General features: G+C 41.2%; 1 protein-coding gene across 4 annotated transcripts in view; it reads left to right on the forward strand.

The window, feature by feature from the left end:
* The window catches only part of Lef1 (lymphoid enhancer binding factor 1), a 114,544-nt gene that overhangs the window by 60,897 nt on the left and 28,492 nt on the right, over positions 1-25,155 (forward strand). For 2 of the 4 annotated variants that reach the window (XM_047566583.1, XM_047566582.1), the window contains exons 4-6: positions 16,991-17,123; positions 22,722-22,812; positions 24,434-24,517. In XM_047566583.1, coding sequence (XP_047422539.1) covers positions 16,991-17,123; positions 22,722-22,812; positions 24,434-24,517 — 308 coding nt within the window. The remainder of the gene's footprint in view (positions 1-16,990; positions 17,124-22,721; positions 22,813-24,433; positions 24,518-25,155) is intronic. The other 2 variants (XM_047566585.1, XM_047566584.1) reach the window with 1 other exon arrangement.

Raw genomic sequence — 25,155 nt, forward strand, 5'->3', positions numbered from 1 at the left:
TCTTTCTCTGAATTTGCCCATTCTGGAAATTTCATATGAAAAGAATCAAATAATATGTGGCCTTTGTGTATCTGGTTTATTTCATTAAGTGTGTTTTCAGGTTTATCCATTGTGTGTTAGTATTCATTTCTTTTCATGGCTGAATAATATTCCACTGCATGTTTATGCCACAGTTTATTTAACTGTTCACCAGTTGATGGACCTGTGAATTGTTTCCACTGTTTGGTTATTATGAATAATGCTTCTGTGAACATTTGTATCCAAATATTTGTGTGAATTTATACTTTATTTCTCTTGAGTCTCAGGAGTAGAATTGTTGTGTAACATGATAATTCTGTTTAACTTTTTGAGGAACTGTTAAGACTGTTTTCCTATTTCTTTTGAATATTTTGAAAGCCCTAAATATCAACTAGTTTTTTAAAAATGGAAAGGACAGAGGGTTAAATGAGTTAACACATTTAGTTGAAGAAAACAACTAAATTACTAATAAGCAGAGGAGAAAAACGTCACATGTTAAACAAAAGAAAATATGTACATTGACTTATGGTGTATCCTCATTTACAGATTGAAACTGGATTAAAAGGGTAGGTGGAAATAATGAATTCCTACAGATTTTTTTTCATAGACACATTCAAATTCTGGTGAAATAAGGTCAAATTATTTTTAACAATTAGCAGTTACAGTCAAGGTTGACCAGATTATCTTGAGCATTGTCATTAGCTGGAAAAGGGAAACCTGAAGAAACGCCATTATTAGCATAAACTGGAACATTAAAGAGAAGGTGACAAACAGACACATAGATTCACCCCTTAAAATGATGGTTCTTTGTCCTATGTTTGGAATTTTCTCAATGTGTAAGAATAGCTTGTGGTTTTGCCTGACATTCCATTCATCAGCTTGGTTTGGGAATGGAGAGGCTTGGGAAGAACTTTCTGACTGATGTTCCATTCATTGGCTTGCTCAAATGATGCTGTGTGACCACTTGTAAGCTAACACTGATGACGATGGCATTTTAGGAGGAAGGGGAGGTTTGTGGATGTTCTTGCTGGTCCAGTTCTTGCTGGTTCTTGCTGGTTGCATGAATCTGCCACAGTTTGTTGATTCATCCGCTCAGTTGACACCTGTCACACCTGCCTCTGAGGCCTACGGCCCACTCCAGCTCAGCTCTGAGACCCGCATAGTGAGAGGGGCTGTAGGGCCCTGCCAGAAATTGGACTGCATCATATTTTGGTGAAAAGAAAACAGTACTGAGTTCTAGCTCTTTTACTGTATGATTTTGGATGCTTTGTTTCTTGTTCTCTGAAACATGTTGATTAATACCTTCTTACTGAGGGATGGTGAAATTCAGATGGGACAAGGAACATGAAAACACTCTGTAAACTAATGTAAATTGGGTGGTTTTTGTTAGAGTTCAGTTCTGGTTTTCTTCCCAAGACATCGGTCTTTCCTTGGAATGGCTTCATAGCTAGTGCAAGCTGCCCTCAGTGTGTTATCTCTGAAATAACGTACTTAGAGAAGGCCAGGAACCTTGATTCCTGGAATGCGGCAGGACAGCGCCTCCACAGTTGCTTACTACAAGTCTCAGTGCCCTCCCACCGTGGGAGACAGCAGGCCAGACTTCGTGTGTCCCCAACTAACTCTGGTGGCTGCCATCTGCCTGCCTTTCTTCAGAATGGAATCTGCCTCTTCCCCGATCACAGACTTGTCCAGCTGAGTTGGTTGGTGAAGGTTAATTTAGCCGTGGAGACTCAAGGCAGATTTGGGGCATACGGGTACACTGTGGTTCCTGTTTTGGCTACAGAAAGGGAGCAGCCCTTTGTGGAATTTTGACAGTAAGACAGCATCTCATCTATAGGTTCTAACTTAGGTTGCAATGCTACGCACAACCTTACAGATTTTGCACTGGGAGAAATCTGATTAGTAATATTTTTATTTTTTGGTACCAGGGATTGAACCCAGGGTGTACTCAACCACTGAGCCACATCCCCAGCCTTTTTTTTTTTTTTTAAATGGACATAATACCTTTATTTTATTTATTTATTTACATGATGCTGAGGTTGGAACCCAGCGCCCCATGCATGTGAAGCAAGCACTCTATCCCTGAGCCACAACCCCAGCTCCCCAGCCCTGTTTTGTATTTTATTTAGAGACAGGACTTCTCTAAGTTGCTGAGGCTGGCTTTGAACTCATGGTCCTCCTGCTTCAGTTTCCCAAGCCACTAGGATTACAGGTGTGGGCCACCATGCCTGACTGATTAATAATATTTTTAATGCTGCTGCTTACATTTATTGTATAAACTTTATTGATGTTGCTTCAGATTACCAGTGCACATGGCCACCAAACTCTGGCCAGTCATCAGCAGGAGGTTATTGATCCATCTGAAAAGTTGTTTTAAAGTTTTCAGCGAATAAGTCATTTCTGGCCATAGGCAGTTCTTTCTTTTGCTTTCCTAACTTCCTCCTTCCAAAGTCACTTCTAGATGCAGTGTCAGAAAGATAGTGTTGGAGTTCAGAGCTTTAGAACCCTTGGGATTTGGGGTCACTGGAGCTGAAAAGAGCCTTAGAGTGTATACCCAGGCCCACACTCTATCATTTGTTGGTGGCAGCGATCCAACACTTGTGGATGACGAAAGCCAAGTTGTTGTGCGGGATCTTAGCTACCCACTCTTCCCACTTGCCTGTACCTTTTCGTTGCCTACCGATGTGGATCATCTCAGTGTTTCTTGGTCCTCAGTATTTATATTTTTCCCCCTTTTTGGATGAGCTTATCTGGCCAATCATCCACTCACTCACTTCCACTCAAACACCATTAAAATCTCAGAATTCAGATGAAGCAGCTGACACATATTAGGGAAGAAAATTGAAATATCCTTCAAGCATTTAGGGTGGACCATATTGTAGCATAAGAAAAATATTCTTTTTTGGTACTGGGGATTGAACCCAGGGGTGTTATACCTCTGAGCTACATTGTGAGCCTGTTTTATTTTTATTGTGCGACAGGGTCTTGCTAAGTTGCTGGGGCTGGCCTCACACTTGCAATCCTCCTGTCTCAGCCTCCTGAGTTGCTGGGATTATAGGCGTGTGCCCCACACTCAGCAGAACAAAACATTCTTACCAAAGGAATCTCAGGAAAGCAGAGATTTCCTCTAGGCTGCAGGTCAGTAGTGAAGCCCTGGGATTCAGAGGACTCTTTGAGGCCATTATGACTCTTTCAGCCGATTTCAGTTACATTCATTTGGTGTTCACTGAAGTCATGCGTGTTGACTCTGGTAAAAACATTCTCAATGGAGGAAGTGAGCTTAATGACTTCTGTCATTCCAAAGTGGAATTAACATGGTATTTACACAGTGTTTTATCTTTTGCTTTGGGTGTTTCTGTGCATGATCTCATTTGATCACAAACTTAGCCAAGGAAAATGTTCACCCCTCTTAGAGAAGAATCTGAAACAGAAAGGATAAATCATTTACCTAGTTCACATATCAAGTAGCAGGTGGAACCAGAAATAGTACCCAGGCCCTTAGACTTGAAATCCAGGATGCTATCATTTGCCCAAGAACCAGGCTTCTCTTCCAGCGTTGAAAAACCAACGAAGAACATTGTTAGAATAAAGTGTCTGGAGAATCCTGTTCTCAAATTAGCCCTTTGCTCTTTTATCCTTCTTCCCAAGATGCAAAATTGGCTTCAAAAATCCCTAAACCGATTCTCACATTCCCTAGAATGAATTGACGATGTTTCTGGAGTGAACATGCTGTGGAACAACAGCCTCTCATCTTTCTCGTTTTTAGTATTTAGCCTCATGCCAGTGTCTGTGCCTTTGGCCTGGACAGCTGCCCTCTGATACACTGCCCCATGTTGAAAGCCACATCTATCTATTCTTCAGTGCACATGTGAAAGTCTCAATTGTTTGCTTTTCTGTGTGAAATTTATTTCTTATGGATAACTCTCTAAAGTAATTCCATCAAGTATTTTATACTTTTTGTGTACATTAACTATTTCTTTGAGAAGTAAAACAAGGAAGAAAATGCCCATAAATCTGCAGATCTCCTCTCATTGCTGTGCAGTTGAGTTCCTCCTCCCCAGTGACTCAAACCCACTGCTGTTTAGGCCCAGCGCAAGGAACCAGGCAAAATAATTACTGACTGATAGCTGCACATCCCCCAGTGTCACCAGGAAGTGGGTCATGAATCAGGTCATTCTAGATCATGCGAAATGACCAGACTATCCTTGAAATTTCTTATTCTGGAATGGTTTCAGACAAAGATCAAGTTTATGGCCCTGTTGCTTGTCAAAGAGAAAGAAGAAGGAAAAAAGCGTATTTCCCCAGTAATTTAGCTAGGGATTCAGTGTTTGCCAGTGGTGTGCTGTTACATGTTTAACAACCATCCCACTTTGAGGAGAGGGGACTTTTCACATTTGCCAATTTCCATGGTGTAAATAATCCCACCATGACCAATCTCAAGCTACCAACATGATAATAACAGGCTCTCAAAATACCTGAAAACCTAGCAATCATCTCTCGAGCTAGAACAAGCCAGCTCCAACACATTAGAGTAATTTCAGGGTCATGTAGATTGCTTTTGGGAAAGATATGTAGGTTGCACTTTCAGTATCTGCCTGGAGTTCATCAGCACGTTCCCATGAAGAAGGAGGGAAATGCAAAGTAAAATTCAGGAAGGAAATTTCTCACTACAATAAACGATGCAAAATGGAATGTATTTTTGATTTTGTATTCACATAAGTGTTCCTTTCACTAGCAGAGAATAGTTGTTGTCATCTTTGCTACTATAACTTTCCACAGGATATAGAAAGTTTCTCTTCCATAATACATAAAGAGAATCGAAAGTCCTTTAAAAGGATTTTACATTTTGCTTCCTCTTTTTATATCATTGAAACACATGTTTTCAAGGAAAGTTTTCTTTTCCAACTTGACTTATTTGGGCACTTAAAATGGATCAAAATGTGAAAACTTACGTAGAACTTGATTTATGTAATCTGCTTTGTCATTTAAGTTTTCAACCTCAATTTCCAACTCATTTCAGGATTTTGTTTTTTAAATCCAAAACAAAAGGTTCTTTTCCCTTGACTCATATAAGTAAGTCCTGTGGATAGTGGTCTTACAGCATTATTTTCACTTGAAATAAGCTCTGCTTTTTCTTCCCAAACAATGTATGGAATGGAAAAGATGGTTGCTACCAAGGATGAGTTCATCAGCAACTTGTAGTCAACCTGATGTGTATTAGGTATTTTAAAAAGTAATCTGAGCTGACAAGTTGAAGAAGTTACATATAACTGTCCTACAGCACACCAGTTATTCATAAGGATGGTTCTAACCTGTTATAAAAGCCTGATATCATTTAGTAATTTTTTCACAAAGACGAGTTACTTTTGGTTTTAAACGTACTGACTTGGTCCTCAGAATGGGATATTGAAACTCAATTTAAGATCACCAGTTCTCCCACTTTGTTATTTCCATAATCACAGAGTGCTGGGGATTCAAACCCGGGCCTCCAGCATGAGAGGCAGGCACTCTACGGGATGGACCATATGGCCTGCACTGCAGTTCTCCCACTTTTCTGATTTTCAGTTTCTTTATCCATATTTTCCTTTTCCATAAAAGGAATCTTTGTTAAAAAGTTGTATATGAGAGGGAAGTGCTGGGGAGTGTTATTGGCCAAATTATATTGTTATATTGTGTGCATGTACGAATATGCAACGACAACTCCCATCATTATGGACAACTGTAATGTACCAATAAAAAATGTGTGTGTGGGGGGTGGTTATAGACCTACTTTTTGTTTAAATCAAATTGGAGTTCAGAAGAGAAAGGGAGCAATCCTACCCATATGTTTTTAAACTTCAAGAAGAATTGTCTGGGAGATACAAAATTCAAGTCACAAATTCATGATGTTTGTAATTTAAAATTTTCTCACAGCTACCTCAAAAAAAAAAAGACAAGAAAATTTTATTTCATACAATATGTCAAAATATAATCTCAACATGTAAAAGAAAAAATATTGAAATATTTTACATTCTTTTCACACTGTTTGAAATCTAGCGTTTTGTACTCACAGCACATCTTGATCTGGACTGGCCACGTGAGGGGCTCAAGCTGCCGTATGGGACAGTGCAGGTCTATAGAATACCTTCAATGCTTGTCTCACGGGGTAAATGTCACATCTGTGTGTTTATGGAAAATGATTTGAGTTTCCCAGTGAGCTTCAGCTCACAATTATTTATACTTTTAGCCCTAATCTTACTGATAATAGTTGAACCCAAAATAAATTGTTGTATTTTTTCCTTTTCAATTTCTGACTCATTTTCCTTTAGAAAAATGAGGACCCCTAAAGACTTGAATGTTACTCTTTTCACTTACTGGAACACATAGTTTTAATCAGAGAATACTTTATACATAATAACAATTGTTAAAATCAGAAGGGCTTGGGCGAAAGAAAATCGGCACATAAGCATTCCTAGTGCTGTTCTGTAAGGGCTTTACATCTGATCGTAAACAAAAGTTAATTTTATTTAAACTAAAATAGGCAAATGCTTCTCATAGTTACCTCATGTCAAGTGGGAAGGGCCCCTTTTCAATGTGAAATAATTAGGTGTAAGTCTGTTGGCTTTGCCTGCATGGAATTTCGCACCATCTCTTTGCAGTCTGAGCACATAAACATTCACCAGCGCTCTCCATCTGGGTAGCTGTGGGACTTCCCTGACCTTGACCCTCTGCAGACTTGAGCTAGCTCTCCCCACCCCAGGGGATCTTAAGTCCATCTCTCAAGTCCCCAGACTTTCTTCCTTTCCTGCTGTACATTCTTAGGTTCCTTGAAGATATCTTCCACCCTCTGAAACTGGGCAAGAGAGAGGAACGACTGTGCTGGCTGCAGGACACCCCCTGCCTCGAGTGTGCCATCCTAGGTTCCTGGATAGTGGGGGAGCCATCCCTGGACAGTGAAGGGAGAGTCCCCCCCCACGTTTTAAAACCTGTATCCAGACCCGCACCTGGAGATGTGGGCGGGTCTATTCAGGATTGATGGCTGCTGAACTTCAGATGAGAACTTTCTAGAATTTGCTCCAACCCCTCCCCCACTCTCCAAGCCATGCCTCTCCTCCCTGGTTCTAGATTTGCCTCCACTTCTGTTCTTTCCTGTTGCCTTGTCATAAAGCCTTATCACTGGGCTACAGGAGAATCTGGTCCACTACCTCTGCTCTGAGCTCTCTGTGTGGCAGAGGAAGAAGGCGCTTGTCCCTGACTCCTCACCCACCCTCACACCTTGCATTATTTTCCAATGATCTACACAAATACTACTTTGACCAACTGACTGAACTGGAGCTTACATAAGTTATGCAGTGATTGGCAAAAGCTCTGCGCTTTTGGAACCAGGCAGCAGTTGTTTCTTAGGGATCATGGGCCACTGAGTTCTGTCCTCCCCAGTGCACACCCTAACCCCTCAAGCCAGTCCATTGATATGCGATTATTTGTGTATAAAGACATCTATGCATCACTTTCTCAGAATTTCAGCGTCTGTAATCCACAAAGTGTTGTGAACCTCTGGACTCTGCCTGCTGTCACCCAGTGCATACACATCTGTGCCCCGTGGAGCCCAAGCCCAGGCAGGCTTCTCTCCTGTTCATCTTGCCTCCTAGGACCCTGCCAAGCCTGTCTCTCACCAATGCGCCATCCCTTACTCCACCTCTGATTAGGCACTGTATTACCTTATTTGGAACATTTTACCACCGACACAATACATCTCTGATGTGTTTTGGTTTTTTTGGCTTGTTTATCTTGACTGACTCCAGTTCCTTCTTTGAGTTTCAAAGACATCTTTAACATGAAAAATAAAGGGAGTGCTTAGAGGATTAGCAGTGTGTTGAAGGTGTTGTGAAATCAGTCGAATGATACAGTGTTGCAGCTTTACACCATTAGATGTCATTTTTTTCTCTTTTCCTCAACTTCTAACCTTAACCCTAGTCTCTGTATTTTGATTCCAGTTACTGAAAACAGTGGATCCCCTTTGGCTTCCAGAAGGAATTGCTCCCCTTTGTTACCATTTCCCTTCAGCTGTTCATAGGGTATAGCTCTGTGTGCAGAATTTCACAGATCTATAGCTAATCCATGTTCTTCCACTGACAGTCCAGCCTTGGTGACCTTGGCAAAACCACTTTTCTGAGCTCGTTTCTTTATTTGAAAATGGGGAAATAAATTGGGGCACAATTTTGTTGTTCATTGTTTCTAGAATGGTAAATATTCAGCAAATGTCCCTCCTTTGCTTTCTCATTCTCCCATGCAGGTTTTAACTCTTATCACCTATATGTCCTCTCTCTTACTCTAATTATCTTCCTTGATTTATTTCCCTTCTACCATCTTTATTTCATAGAACACTTGGGGCATTATTATTAGTGACTAGTAAATGGTAAAGCAATTATCCAACTCTTTAGTTACCCAAAAGGGTGAGATAATTAAGTTAAAATAAAGCTTAAGGTTCTGCATAACCTTCTAATAGAATAGTTGCACTTAAAATAATAATTATTTACAAACTTTTCTAAAAAGGCAAGTGATTGTCCAAACTTTGAAATGTTGATTGTTAATGTTGAAAAGCAAACCAAAGCGCTCTCAAACTTTTCTTCAAGCCAGGTGCGGTGGTACACCCCTGTAACCCCAGCGGCTCAGGAGGCTGTGGCCCGAGGATCACAAGTTTAAAGCCAGCCTCAACAACTATGAGGTGTTAAGCAACTCATTGAGACCCTGTCTCTAAATGAAATACAAAATAGGGCTGGGGACGTGGCTCAGTGGTTGAGTGCCCCTGAGTTCAATTCCTGGTACACCACCTCTCCAACCCCCGCATTTTTTTTCTTCAAAATAAGTTTACTTACTTTGTTCTTCATCTCCACTGAGTGATTGCCCTTTGAAGTTCCTTAAGCCCTGCTCCTGAGTTTTTTTTTTTTTTTTTTTTTTTTTTTTGTGGTGCTGGGGATCAGAACCCAGGGCCGTGTGCTTGCAAGGCAAGCACTCTACCAACTGAGCTATCTCCCCAGCCCTGCTCCTGAGGTTTTATGGACCTTTCCTTCCACATGGTTCTCCCTGGTCTCCCTGATGCGGGAGGAGGAAAGAGCAAGGTGTGCTACACTGGAGTTCTCCCCTCTGAACTGCAGCTCTGGTGGGTGTGAGTACACACATCGGCCATTACAGCCTCTGGGTGAAGCAGAGACTAACACCAAACGAGCTAGACCTGAGAACGTTATAGGGTAATCAGAATAGTAAATATTACCTGCAGAGGAGTTTCTGGTGATAATTTTTTGAAAAGGAGAGAGAAAAGTGGGAGTGTGAAATGTCTTTCCTTTGTCTTACGAGTTGAGAGTAACCTTGCAGCAGCCAGCTTGTATGGCGGCCCTCCCTCCACCTCACCCACTCTCACCCCTGATAGAAGGAAACACATCCCTGGGTGGGCCTGGGACAGTGGCATGAGCCCTTCAAAAGCAGAGGGCTCTCTCCCCTAACATAGAAGAGGGAGTCAGAGGTTTAAAACTCAGGAAGATTTGCCAGGCTACTGATGGCTGAAAGGTGGAAGGGACTGCTTGTCACGGAATGGGAGTGCCCCCCACCCAACAGCCAGCCACAGAAAGGGAACAACCCCAGGAACCGAACCCGACCAGCCAGGACCTGGATTTGGGCCTTGTGATAGGTACCCTGAGCAGGGAAACTGGTCACACCACCAGAATCCTGCCCAATTAAAGCCGTCAATGAACTGGGATGCATTAAGCTCCTAAATTTGTAGTAATTTTTCATGCAGCGAAAGAAAATGGCTTCACTCCCTACTTTCAACACAAGGGTATGAATTCTCTCTTAAAAGGAGCTGACTTCTCAGTGTTGAAAGTCTTTTTCAGACAATGAGTCATAAGAGATAAGTATTGAATGTCTCTGCTTTGCCAGGACCTGTGCTAGATGCTGGGGACAAGTCACCAAGTTACAACCTTCATCCAGTGAGAGAAAACAGATGCACAAATAGCAACAAGACAATATGGTAAATGCATAACGAGTCATGACCTGGGCCTGTAAGGACAGAGAAGATTATGGATGAATTTACCTGAGGGAATTGAAATAAGGTTTCTTAGTGCCAAAGGGCACAAATCTACATTTCCAGCTATTGTATGTCAAGAATACCTTTGAAAATAATATTCGAAATTGCACAAGAGAATATAAGTCTGTGATTCTATACTGAGGTTTAAAGCTTTTTAAGTATCATGTAGATGGACGTGGTATTTATGCTTATTTTTATTTATTTTTAAAATTTCTCTTGATTTGTACATCTAGTGTCCTAGCAATAAGAGGGAAGGAGAAATGATAGATTATTGCATCATGAAACCATTCCATATTGGTAACCCATACATCAGTTTCTCTCTGAACTGAAAAAATTCTTCTCACTTAGTTGACTTGGATCACCCATAATCAATAGCTATTTTATATATTATAATACATGTAAGAACTGCTTATATATTTAAAAAAGTATAAGAACTGCTGTAAGCATCATCTAGACCCCTAAGTTCCAGAGGCTCCCTAATTTAATGAGTAATTTTGAACAATTAGTGTATAATAATTCATCTGCAGTCTGTCTTTTCCCCTTCCTCTCTCCTTTATTCATTCTACAAGTGTTTATTGAGCATGTATTATATGCCAGGACCTGAGTTACATGTTTTATTTGTATTACTCATTAATTCTCATTTTAATCCTGTGGATGAGTATTCTACCCATTTTACAAATGACAAAGCTGAGGTTCTAAAAAAATTAAGTGTTACTTAAATTTAGCAACTAAGTGGCATTTGGATATTTGGGATTTGAACTCTTGGCCTCGGTGCTACATGTTTGAGTATTAAGCTTCATTACTGGTGGTGTCATCCACTTGACAAGCAGGGGATTCCAGAGCTATATGTTTGGTTCCTTGGGATATAAGCTATGGACTCGGACTCAAATCTTGTCTCTGCTACTTAACGTCCTATGTAATCCTACATAAATTGCTTAACCAGTATTCTCTATAAAACAAAACTTCTAACACCTAACTTAGGGTGGGTTCACAATTAGCTGACATCATGTGTAGAATCATCACCTTGTGGAGGCCTGAGAGGGGTGGGTTCTCTGTGTTTCTCTGGTTTGAAAGCAACTCTCCAGCAGTCTCTTTGGAGTCCTGCTTGGTGACACCAGTCTTCTCCACGTGGTCAGTTGTTCCTGTCTAGATATTTCATTATAGTTAAGCCCATGGCAGGCCACACTTTGCTGGAAGGATGGTTTGGAACAGAGGTAGAGAGAAAAGCTGGGTATCACAGTGTGGACAGTAAGAGGGGACCTTTCTGTCAAACCAGCACAAGCATAGCCCATCTGCCCACTAATTAGTACTTCGCTCTGTGTTCAAAGGGCCTCAGCCTCCTCATCTATAAACACGGGGTAGTAATACCCATGTGTGGAGGCGGGCCAGAGCTTGTATAAAAGACTCCTGTGATGACTGGCACTTACCAGGTGTCCAGTCCATATTAACTCCTTCCCCCATGCCTGGTCCTGCCCCTCTTTTGAGAACATGGCAGTTGCAGGTTGCTAGTGAAGGTCTCTAGACCATCCCTTTGCTCCAGAGTTGGGCTCTGGGAATGTTTAGAGCCCAGGACTTCCTGGAAATCCCTGCTGCATCCTAAGCAGGGGTGCTCCCAGGTTTGAAAGCCATGTCAGACCTGCACCAGGTGTTCAGATTTGGTGGATGGGAGGAAATATTTCCAGTACTGAATGTTACTTTTGGGGTGCAGTTGATGCAAACATCAGTACATCCTTTTGGATAGTGTAATTCTGTCCCTCTGTGTGAGAAGCTTTGAGAAGTGTTCTCAGAAGAGAAGGGAAAGGGACATTACATGGCTTTATTTCATGAAGACCAGACTTCTTCACGTTTTAATAAAAAGCAAGATGCCATCATAATGGTTGAGGCCAGATGAAATTCCTCATCTCTTAGTGGGCAGAGTGCTAAATTCCCATGTATTCGGTTACTCCCAAGAGCACCATTGATAAAATGCACTGCCAATTGAAATGGAACTCGAGACCTTTATGCACAGCCAGATCCCATGCTCTGGATTTAGCTCAAGTCTGGAGATGCAGTGGGGCCTGGCTGTCAGGCCAGCAGGCTTCTCCCTCAGGTCTTCCACTTACCAGCAGACCTGCAGCCTTAGCCAGGAGGGAGCTGAACCACTTTCCAGTCCTTCCCAGAACCACATCCTCAGAAGCTGACAACTTTCACGACACTTTTGAGTTCCTGCCAGTGGTGAGTGGGTCACTTCTGGGAATGCTGCTTTGGGGGTAGCTCTCAGGATCCCTAAGTGGCACCCACTTCATGTCCGCAGGAGGTGTGGGTTTTATTGGCTATGATGCCAAGGAGGTTCTTACCTGCAGGGACCAGCCTGGGTGGCAGCCAACCAAGCTTCCTTGGAATGTTTTCCAGTCCTGGAGAGGAAGGCGGCCGTTGAGTCTCTGCAGCTTTGACCACTTCTTCTGAGGTGCCTCTTTGTCTGATGTGATTCCTATGCCTGTGACAGAGACCACATAGTCATTTCATGGATGTCACATACTGTCAGGTATGGCCCAGATGGTCAACTGAGTGTCCAAGATTTTACAAACTTGGCTTTTCAGGGAGGCCTCATGGTGTGCTGGTAACGTAATTTGGTTCTAGAGGCAGACTGTGTGCATTTGAATCCTGTCTTTGCCACTCATGAGCTGCATGCCTGGGTAAAGTTACTCCTCATCTGGAAGAGGAGGATGACAGTAGTACCTGCCTTGAAGGCAGCTGTAAAAATAAAATGTTTAGCATACAGTAAACACTTGGTCAGTGTTTGTTGCTGTAATTATTATGTGGTACATGGGTGGGATGGCCTAATGGCAAGTCTGTCAAGTTTGGGAAGGGATTTCAGCCATCCTACTAAATAGCCATATATGAATGCTGAGTGCGAGCAAGAAAGCTGTCTTCCAGAGTCTACTCTTGATATTTTCTCCCCTTTTCCAGTACCTGTTCTTTTCATCTGAACCTTCTTTGCTTATCCACCAGTCCCCTGCCCAGGAGCAAAGGATGGGTAGTTAGAATCATGCAACCCCAGTTATCAGCCCGGCTCAGCCACTTGCCACCATGTGAGCATAAACAGGTTACTGAACCTCTTGGAGCTCAAAGTGGAGAATTTGGGATGACACAGGCTGCTGAGTATCTCCTAAAGTCGGAGTGATCATGCATTCTGTTCAGCTGGGATAATGAAACAAATTTGGAATACCTGGAATTTCTCCGCTGGAAAGAAAGACTTACCTGGCTTTATCTATGAGTGAAAAAGAACAAGGCAACGTTTACCTGTTTTCTCTCCTCCCTCCCTTAGAGGATAGTGGGAAAAGCACCTGCATAGGAATGTGTAGTAAGTGAGGTATGTGTGTTCAGTACCCAGCACAGAGCAAGAGCCAAGAGGGTTGAATTTCTCTCCTTCTTGATTCCAATCTGTGGGGCCGCCGGGGCTCCATTCAGCAGTACTTACTGTGCCCTGCGTTACAAGAGTTGTGGAGTGAGTGTGCTCTCCGATAAGTGCTGTCACTTGTCCTGGCTTGACCACCCATTCCCCGGTGACCTCTCTTTCTCTCCTTCCCATCTTACAAAATAAGGAGTTTGGACTAAAAGAGCTTTAGGTTTCTTACAACTTAACCATGAAACAAGGACATGGAATTAGACCCACGCTGTCTCTCCCATCACCAGTTAGTTCATTTTCTTCATAGTATTTGAGGCTGTCTTTTGAGATTTTTTTTTTAAACCATTTTTTGTCTTCAATACCCATCCCCTGCTGCCTGTCCCCACTTTTGGGCCGGTAGAAAGTAAGCTGCATGAGAATAGAGACCTTGTCTGGACTATTTTAGGTTCTTAATAAATACACACATGCACATATAGACATGTATGTGACTGCATTATAATGTAGTTACATAAATTTGTCTACAAAGACTTGGGGAGTGAGTTGATTATTATTCTTCTGTATTCTCCACCTGAAAATATGCCACATTGTTATTTGGAGATTCAAAGAATAGAATTAAGAATGGTGTTCTGTCTCTCTGAAAACTGAACCAAAGCTGCAGACCCGGAGTTCTCACCTGTGTGTGCATGTATCATCAAAGGACAGTAACTCCTAAAATCAGAGCAAGTCCACAAACTTAGGGCTGAGGACCCTTGACCATAATGGCACCGTGCCAAGTGTCTGCAGTGTAGGTTGGAATCCACTTTGTCCCATCTGTATACATGGTGGAAATGGTCGGCAGGAGGCAAAATATAACCCTTAGAATTCTGCTCACACATATTACTGAGATTTTGTATTACTTTTATTATTTGGCCACAAAAATGGGCGTAATCCTTGTTGGCTTTAACATACCTACTAGTATTGCTCTCGCTATCCATCTTGCAAAATATAAGACAAGGCCAGAGCTTAAATTAAAATCCTCAGCTTCTTATCTCCTTCCCACAGGAAAGCAAATCTGTGTTGAAAACCGTAAAATTAAGAGGAGAGCAAGGATAGCATAATTTAGCAAAAATTCATGGCACCAGATTCTGAGCTATATGACTGGAGGGACAGGTCAGACATTAAGAAGATGCTGCCTGCTAATGCAGGTTCCTTAAGGTGGTGCTCTGGAAACAGGAAAGGCATGCAAAAAATACATACATATTTCCAGAAGATTTCTGCAGTGCTTACTATGACCACCCTAAGAAATTATCTTTGTGAATTATTTGGCAATTATGCTTCTCTTGAGACTTTGAAATGAAAGTCAAAGTGGTTATTTTCAACTACAGTTGAAATATATTCATTTTAGCATTTGAATGTTGAGATTTTTTTTCCCTCATTTTTTCAAAAGGGTTTATAATAATATTCTCATAGCCCCACTCCCACCCTCCACCCACCTCCTCTAGCATTCTAAATTCCTTGTATTTAAGAAGCTCATTCTGTATATTTGGCAAACTACATCATTAACACTTGAAAAGCATTAAAAGGTCTTTTTAAAACATTTATATTCATAGATGTTTGTGTGCTGAGGTGTGTAAAGAAAAATCACAGCTTTGATAATGGGCTTTATTTAATAAATGCCAGTGGCTATATGAGCTACACAGGGTTTGCCATTAGACAGGAGCTGATAATTATAGAGAATATCTAGTATGGAAATTATACCACTGTCCAAAACGTGCAAATTTTTCCCCCTTTACCTTCCCCCCCATAAGTTTCTTTTGGACAGAGGTTGTAATGATAGGGTGTAAAGAGAATTAAGTGTTGCTCAGATGATTGGTCCTAATTTTCCTGAGGGTAGTCCTTCCCACTGGAACCACATACTTTTTATATCTAATTTAAAAAAAAAACATCAAATTCCAAATCAGTGTGCACCTTTGGTGCCTCCACCATAAACAGGTGTGCTTGGGTCTCTTAACCTTCTGGTACAGACTGACATAGTAGGCAGTTTACGTTGTGTGTGTTTCATGTACTTCCTCAGTTTTTGTTGTTTTAAACATGAATATTTGCTTCTGCAGAAACTGATTTCACATGTATCGTAGTCTATAGTACAGTAAAATCTCTGTAATTCAAGCTAATTATGGTGAAGGCATGCCTGAACTAGTGAAATCATTTTATTCGATTCCTCTTAAACCCACATTACTCATTACAGCAGTGTTTCTAAATGGAGGCTCTTCCTGAGACAGCTTTAATTAGCAGACGGGTTTAAAGTCAGGGCCATCCTGCACATGTGTATAACTGTGCTGCTTCCATTCTTTGGGGGGAGGGTAGAGTTTCTTTTTCTTCTTTATTGTTTTTGAACATGACAGATAAATTTGTATGTATTTAACATGTGTAACATGATGTTTTGACTATTACATTGTGGAATGGAAAAATAGCTAATGTGAAAGTTAGCTCACCAAGTTATTTTTATGGTGAGAACACTTAACATCCACTCTCAGCATTTTTAAAGAACATACTATATTGTCATTAGCTAGCATTTCATTGAAATGATCCCCCTAGTTAGGTTGTATGTGTTTAAGTCTTATTTACCCTATTATTTACATAGTGCTTTCTTGGAGGGTGGAGGGGGGCTTCAACTTTGTGTGCAAACAGAATGGTCATGGATTTCAAATTGATGGAGTCCAAAAAAATAATCTGAACCTTTAATATGTGTTATTGCTATATAGTTTTGGGATTCCAGATTAAATTTAAAAATTTGTAAAGCACAAGATATATAAAGTATGTTAAAATATAAAATGTTACCAATTTAAAATGTACTCTCAAACTATATATTATTTAATTAAACTCCGGATTGGAAATTCTTCATCAGTACTTCTGGAAACTAGAGAAACAAGATGAACTGAGTAGAGGCTAAGGCATGATGGATAGTAGTGTCAGACAAAACTGTAAGATGTGGAAAAATGGTGTAACATGGTTCTTAAAGACTCACAACTATAGAAATATGAGTTTATAAAATACAAATCCATACCTGTTGAGTTGTTTAAAAATTTGCCCTTTATATTGGCAACATTTATTCATTTATATGTTCATGAGAATTTTTTATTGCATGTTTTTTTTCTGCCAAACATATGTAATCAATAAAGGCTTATAAAACATTTATAACTTTTGTTCCAGTAACTCTTTATTGACCTTAACCTGAGGATATAATCCAAAGGGAGGATATATATGTATATAAAAGGTTTTGTGTCATATGGAATCATAGTGATCCACCTCAGTCTCCAAGGGCATGGGGGTAACAGCATGGTCTCTTGGTGGGATATTTACAAACCCAAGGAGTGCTTATCATGGAAAACTGCGAAGGATCAAAATGAGGTGACTCCAGTCAAGGTCTGCAACTGATTCTTGGTTTATACTGATGACTGGGATTGCAGTTGCTTGACATTTCCTTTGGGAGAGGAGATAAGAGTTGGACATCCATATTAACGGTTGACCTTGTGGTTATTTTGCAGTCAAATAAAGTGCCCGTGGTGCAGCCATCCCACGCGGTCCACCCGCTCACCCCCCTCATCACTTACAGCGACGAGCACTTTTCTCCAGGATCACACCCATCACACATCCCATCAGATGTCAGCTCCAAACAAGGTGAGAACCCAGGCCTGCCCAGCCTCTTTGCGAATTGAGGATCCAAATTGCCTGAGTCTCAGTGGCCCTTTGCTGCAGGTCACTGGGTGGACCAAAATGCATTTGTAGAAGATAAAGAGTAATTCATTGGTTAACAAGTTTTTAGAAACCCTCAAGAATTTGTTGTTGCTTCTGTAATTTTTTGGTATTAAGAAACAAGAAACTCTTAGTAGTCATTTTCCAGGTGACAGCTATGAAAATCCATGATCCACAATATAAACCAGGATGTCACACAAATAGACTAAAGGTTCAGTCATTATTTCAGTATGTCCCCCACCACTTTGTCTCAGGGGTGATCTTCTAAACCCCCTCTGGGTACCTAATACAATGGATCATACTGAGCTGCAGATTTAATGCCTTTTACATCACAGCTGAGCACTTACCATAAACTATGGCTGAAACTTTTGCAGTTTGAGGTGGGATAACAAAATCAGTGCAGATTTCTTTTTCTTTCTTCAGAATTTCTTGGGTAGGTTTTTTCTTACTGTAGATCTTAACAGTCTCATCAGATGATTATTTTTTTTCCCCTTTAAGTCCAGAACATTCAGCTTTTCACTTAAAGGAGTTACTTTATGACTTTGCTTTGGCATGTCTGGATTGTCAGCGTAACCTTTCTTGTCTTAAAAAGTACTTAAACTTGTAAAATAAGGGTTATTTGAACACAGGCACTGCAGTACCATGATGGTAGAGCAGTTGATATGACAACCCAGGTAGCTACTAAGTGACTCTTGGGTTAGTACAGCATGGTTATGGGACACAGGGATGATTTTATATCCCAGGCAGGGACAGAGTGGGAGATTACAAAATTTCATCCTGGTGAGCAGAACAGTGCTTAATTTAACCCATAACATCATTTATTTCTGGAATTTCCTACTTAATATTTTTAGACTTTGGTCGACCATGGGTAACTGAAACCATAGAAAAGGAAACCATGGCTAAGAGAGTGGGGGGACTACTGTACAAGGTGTTGATGGTGATTTTTTATTAAAATGTAGAAAAGGGGAAAATTAGGAGATTTTCACTTCAAATATTCTTTTGAGCCTTTTTGACTCCCTTATTCAGCTATATTCCTATTATACTTTTTCCTTTTGTGTGTAATAGCCCTAACTTAGAATCATAAATAAAGCACGAACTGTATCTATGGAAAGTCAAAGCAGCTGCATTCTGTTTGGCTCCAATACCAAACTCTGCTTCTGCTGCATTTTTGGAAAAACAGATACATTATAAGGTATGAAAAATCAAAATGTCCAGTTTTTAACCCAGTGTGCACAGGTAAGGTTGGGAGCTCTCTTCTCCAGATCTTCTGGTCCTATCTTCTCGGAGCTAACCTCAAAGATGGCTTTGCTCTCAGGATGACCTGTAGCTCTTTCTTAGCACACACACAGTTGGACTTCAGCAGGATTATTCGAAGGTTCAAAATAAAAGACCTTTAAAATCACTTGAATACAGAGAATGTGAGGGGGAAATGTTTTCTCCGCCTGCATTTCACCCGTGTTCCCACCCTGGCTCTGACCTGTTGTGGACAACAACATGTAACAAGTGTGAAAGAGGGGGGTTCGGAGCCGTTCTTTCTATTATCATTACCATGTCCAGATTAAACCCTTCACTTACTGTTGCACTTGGACTTGAATAGAGAACCCAAGTACCAAAATCACCTGCACCGATGTTTCCAGGTTTGCCTGTTTGGATTCTCCTTCCCAGTCCTTCCTCCATCGTGCTTCCTTTTATTACCAGCTTCCAAGAATACAAACCTTCCAAAGGACAGGTCTGTGGGTATATAGTGACAAAGGGAATTAAGAGAGGGATTTTAGGAAGAAGGCTGAGTTTGAGAGACAAGATCAGGTATTATCTTGGTCATGGTGAGCTGAAATGTCTTTGAGATGTCTTTGGGGAGACTTGGCACAGGCAGGCGAGTTAAACGTGTGGATCACAGCCTCAAGCCGGGAGCTGAGCTGGAACACACATCTGGGAAGCACATAGGCGTGGAGGACAGACCTAGATGTAAAAGCCTCGACCAACAACTAGCAAAAAGAATCTCACAGTGTGTTTTAATTCACCATCTTTATTTATTTAACAATTAAATAGTGCTTACTATGTCCTAGGTTCTGTTCAAAGCACTTATTTAAGAGAATAACACATCACGGTTTATTAGTTTTTCTCTTGAGAATTCTAAGATAGTTCACTTTTTTAAAAAGACAGGTTTATGAGTGGCTACAAATTACATTTATATTTTTCTCTTCTGTTTTCATCTCAACTGCCCTCCTATCTTGCTCTGTCTAGTTATAATTTTTATCATTGCTTCTCAAACTTTTCATTTTTTTTTTTCCATTAACAAACTGCAGAACTACAGAGAATGGACTGATGGCATGACCAGAAGTTCTATGCTTGCAGTTTCTTTAGTCTTCATTTCGTTTGATTTTTTTTTTCTTCCTTATTCTATTTGTTTTTATTTTAATATAAAGATCCTTTTTTAAATTACATGTTCATCCTGGGCTTTATGTACCTCATCATCGTGTACCTCTGGGAATATGTAAACTCTGGTTTGAAAAGCACTCATTTACATGGTATTGAGTTTATATAATCCCATTTGGGTACTTTTATTGCCAAAAAACTAAGCTCCCTAGGTCTCTTGGTTTTTTTCTTTCCTGCTGCCTGCCTTTTGGGTCTCTTGCATAGCTCAGCTGTTTAGAACATGATGGTACTGAGGCTCAGAATTGCTGATTTCTTTGTTGAGTAGGCCAGTCAGCTTTTTCCAGGTGGGGGTGGGGAACCCAAAGAGTTCCATGTCCATATTCTGACCCTAGGCAGAGCTACCCAGTAAATATAAATGGTTTGTCTTCAGTACCCATTCTCATTTGTAGAAAAATAGAATAAGTTCAGGTTCATTTCCTATTGGAAACCACATTAGTTTCTGCCTTTTCCCTCCCTCCTTCTCCCTCCCTCCCTTCATGTTTATGTAGGACAGGGAAAGGAAGTTCATAGCAGTTATTTTTTTCCCCCACTCATTGTCAATATGGTTAAAATGTTAAAAGGAAAGAGCTTTTTATAAAATACTGCTTGTATCTTTGCATTCTCCATTTTATCCTTATAAATAACAACACTCACATAGCATTTATACTTTGTGCCAGGCACTGTTCTGCAGTACTTATGTTAATGCATTTATCCTTTACAACAACCTCTATACTGTTATCTTTCTAGGGTTAAAAAACAATTAAATAGCTTCCTTAAAGACATGTATCTAGTGACTGGCATATCCACACAGTCTTACTCCAGAGTTGTTTTATTTACATTTATAGAAGTTACTTATAAAAATTTAAAATCTTTAAGGCTCTGCTAAGTATATCCTCTAGCACATGTGGTGAGGGAGTGTTCAGTGAGCAAATGACAGAAACTATATCTTCGGTAGCATGGCAGTTGGTGGAGAGGCATGAAAGACACACTTGTAGGAATCTTTTGGGAACAGGATCTTAGCAGAACCATGGGCCATTTAGAAAACCCAGATTTTATTTTCTGCTCATATCATGAGCTAAACCACATCATGTACTTGCTTATTAAAGTTAGAGAAGATTTCCTGGGAGGAGGACATTTGGAAGATGAGTAGGATTTCAAGAGACAGGGTCAACTTAAATACTATATGGGACCTAGAATGCTGCAGGTGCTGCATAAAGGGCGAGTCCCTCCTTTTTCCTTCCAGTAGGAAACCAGATCCCACTAGTTTGTATTTCTGTTCTGCTGAATCACTCTTGCACAGAACCTAAGTGTAGTTGGAATATAGACTAATGTGGCGAGCCAAGTGATAGCAAGCAGCTTACCTCGCTGCATCCCAGCGACAAAAGCCCAGCACAACATGTACTTTATATGAAACCAAACGTGAACAGTGGCTTAGCCCCCCCAGACCTTAATTTCTACTGCAAAATAACAGGGTTAAAGTATATCATTTGTGACTTCAAACATAGATTTCCGAGTTACTGTAATAAAATACTCAGATTTCCACTAAGTTTCTACTGGTCTATTGAGTTGGTCTGGCTGTGTTGTTTTTTGTTTTGATTTTTTGAACCTGAGTCCCCCTGCAGACCCCAAGGTTTGGAGATTTCTGGATCTCAGAGTGAGGAAAGCAGCAAGTGGAAAAACCTCCCCAATGATCCTGAGGCATCAAGAAGCACCACAGCAGGCTCCTTTAGAACTACCCCTGCACCCTGACCTTCCCAGACCCAAGAAAAATGTCAGGGTATGAAATTTGGGGTCTACTGGGATCAAAAGAATCAGTATTTCTAGCAAAAATATATTTGTTTATAAAAGGGAGATTTGAGACAACATTTGTAAAAACAGCAAAATGTGAGTGGATCTCATGTAAGCACTCTGTTGAAAGAGTTGAAGACCTTTCTCCTTCCTACCTATGTTCTGTAAGAATGGAGAAATAGTTTGTTCTAACTTCAAAGTCAAATTAACATAAACTTTGAAGGCGGCACTTCTTAAGTCATTGCCATGTATTCAAGGCCTTCGGTTTCTTTCAAGATCCAAACGAAATTCATAGGCATCCTAAGTAGTGAAAAAGCAGAATATTTAAAGAACATCTTCCATGCCTCTCACCTGATTCCACATATCAGCCTGTGTATTTACAGTTACCTGGTATTGAAGCTTGAAATGTGTGTTTATACTATGGACATGACCTTTTAAAGCTGTGATTAGCTGTGTGAAGCAACTTAAATGGCTCTCTTCAGAACTACTCTCCCCCTAATATGTTGTCTTAAATTTTATATTTTACATGCTACGCATTTGTCTTGTCCTGTTTGAATTTTTTCTTTTTTTCTGTACCTAAGGTCAGGTACAAACAAAGGAACGTCATTTGGGACCAGGATTAGGTGTAATCTTTAGGTGGTTTGCACAGTCATAGGACAGTGCACTCCTGGGAGTGTGAGTGCCAGGAACAGTTTGGTGGCACTGTCTTTTCGGTGGAATGCGACTAATCCAGAACAGCCTGACCTTGGAGCCCAGAGGACTCAACTTGATGAAGAGCTTAGAGGGAGCTGAAGTGGCAGAGACCAAATGAATCATATCAAGTGTGACCATTATGGGGCTGAAGATGATTCCTAATTAATCTCTGATCCTCTGAGGTATCACATTCCCCAAATCTGTGTGTCCATAAGGGAACCAGTGAAAATATGAAAGTGGCAATTTACCTAATCCTTGAGCCCATGGCAGGCCATCTACTTATGAAGGGCGTCATTTTCCATTCTACACGAAAACAATTGCCTGCCATTTTCTTAAGCAAAGTGAAATAATGAGGGCAAAATAAATTATTTAAAAATCTCTTTGGATGACTGCTTTCCTGGCAGCATATTTTTTCCTTCAGGAATTCAAGACATACTGAATCTGGAGAAAGGTGGAAACCTGGAGAAAAGCTCAGAGGCTGACTTGCATTCGTTGACTCTGATTGATAAATGCTGTTTCTAGACCATAAGTATTAATGGCATAAAACTTCTTCCTGCTCTCTCTTGCTCTTCTGGTCGCGTGTGCCGTGAGTCTGAAAACAACACCTCTCTGTTGTTCTGTTCCCAGGCATGTCCAGACACCCTCCAGCTCCCGACATCCCCACCTTCTACCCGCTGTCTCCGGGCGGTGTTGGCCAGATCACCCCACCTCTTGGCTGGTAAGATCCTCCCTGCAACCTTCAGCCAGGCTTTGAACACATCTTCTCACACTTTTCATTCGTGGAAATGAGCTTTGTGAATGGGAACATTTGTGGAGTTGAGGAAATTTACAAGAAGGTGCCAACTTACTTCATTTCAATTTAAAAGATTAAAAAACATGCAGACTTTGAAATGAATTGAATCGGCTTGCTAATATGTGTAAAAAATGACCGTGTAGCAATTGCTTTGAAGCTTATAGTTTTATGGATTCAATTTGTGGCTTTGGGCATTTGCTATGCCTATGTAAAGTCAGTTCTTAAGTGTGGCTTTCTAGTTTTGGAATTTTTTTTTTTTTTAATGAACAGCTTGTCTTTTTGACATGAATTTAGACACTGAATATTCACCTTTGCTTCTAACTGGGTAAGTGGCACTATATAGAGAGAAATTTAACAAAATAAAAGCATCTTTTGAGTGTTAATAAAATGAACATCCAAATTCAGTTCAGAGGAGCTTTTATTTTGTTTAGATTCCGAATACTAATGCTCTTTATTTTGTGGTATTTATTTCTAAAAACATTCTTACCACTCCCTTCAGATATTTGAGATTATAAAGGTAAAGGGAAATATTTTGAGGGAAGAAAGTGATGTCGACTGTCTTGATGGCTTTCTCCTTAGCACACAGCTATTCCCTCCGATTCCAAGCCCTCCCATTCTTTTCTCCGCCCTCCATGGAAACAGTGCTGCAGCTTCAGCAGAGATTTCTCTCCTTTCTCCATTAGCCTGCTGCCATCACAGCCCCGTTCCATGGCCTCTGTCTCCCTGCCTGGACACACTGACATTCTCTCTCTTTTACCAAGGAAGGGCCACCCTGCCAAGGAAGTTTCAGCTGGCTCACTCTCCCTCTCCCTCCCTGTCTCTCTCTATTATTGAACCTTTTGGTCAATAACTCCGTTTGATTGATGATATGTACACTTCTAAGCCTAGATCAGTTGTTCTGAACTTAGCTACTTAGGGCAATAATCCTCTGCCAGGTTGCATCACGAGCAGCTGGAAATAAAGACTGTGTAAGTGAAAAATGTGATATACGGGAAGAACAGAGGGCAAGATGGACTTCTCAGGGTGGAGCGAAGTAATTTTGATGGTCTTTTATTTCTTGACTCTAACATAGCTATTCAAAGGGGGAAAGGTGCAGTGTTTCTGAAATGTTTATTCATTTTTATGAAAATAAAAAATGTGATGTCCTCCTTTTTTCCCTTCTTTGGAATTCTCAAAAATTCTGATAAAAAAAAATTCACTGAACTGCTTCTCTGAAGGAATTATTTCACCATTCTCAGGGTCGTGTTATATCCAGTAAGCATTTATTAAGTGCCTACTTTGTTCAAATCGTTGGGAGAGGGGAAGCGATAAAAGGATAATTGATGGGCTGGTTTGCTTTCAGAGTTGAGGAAGGGAGATTTCTCTTCAGGGGAAATGGTGCTTTGATTGGGTGGAGGGCCAGGAAGGGAAGCATCTGAAGAAATCCAGTGGTTTGTAATCCTCCCACAAGACTCCATTTGAATACCCCCTCCTCCCCTCACCAAACTCTCCCTGCTGGTTGGTAACTGGTGTTTTGTCATTGACGGGCTCCTTTCTTCGACCTCAGGCAAGGTCAGCCTGTATACCCCGTCTCGGGTGGATTCAGGCAGCCCTACCCGTCCTCACTGTCAGTCGACACTTCCATGTCCAGGTAGGTGGAGGTGGAGGCCAGTCGCTCTTCTCGTGCTTGCATCCTGTGCCCTGCTTGCCCTGGGTCGCCGGCTAGGAGGGTGCGTGTCTGTGCAGCGTGCCTGGCTCCCACACTAGGCGTCTCGGCCACCCGAGGTAGGAGCCACAGGCCGTGCCCAGCAGGACAAGCCACACTGGGGAACGCTGCCCCCTAAAGAGTTGGTGGCCACCCGTCTGTGGGATGAGAAATGTCCCCAAAGTGGACATAATAAGAAGAGCTTATCTGATTCAAAATATGCTGGGGGTGGGCTAAAGGAGAGGCATAAAAACTAGTTTGGTCTGAGTTTTATAACTTGCTTCCTTCGAGGAGAGTTGTGTCAGTTTAATACAGCGGTGTTTGAAAATGTCCCATACCCAAGAGCCTTCCTGGACCAAGGCTGTCGGGACAGACAGGACAGCGTGCCCAGACTGTTGGGCCGTCCGGGGTGTGCGCCCTAGTGTGTGAATCAGGCCCTGAGTGGACATGTTAGTGCCAGCAAAGCTCTGTGACACCTGCCGTGCCACACTTGAGGCTGCTCTGTGTAATGCTTTTGCTTCTGGAAAGGATGGCTTCTGTGCCCTGTGCTTGATGTACACACCTGTGGTGTATCATCTGTGTGT

This window comes from Sciurus carolinensis, chromosome 10 (genome assembly GCF_902686445.1).
Source record: "Sciurus carolinensis chromosome 10, mSciCar1.2, whole genome shotgun sequence".
In the NCBI taxonomy this organism is placed as follows: domain Eukaryota; kingdom Metazoa; phylum Chordata; class Mammalia; order Rodentia; family Sciuridae; genus Sciurus; species Sciurus carolinensis.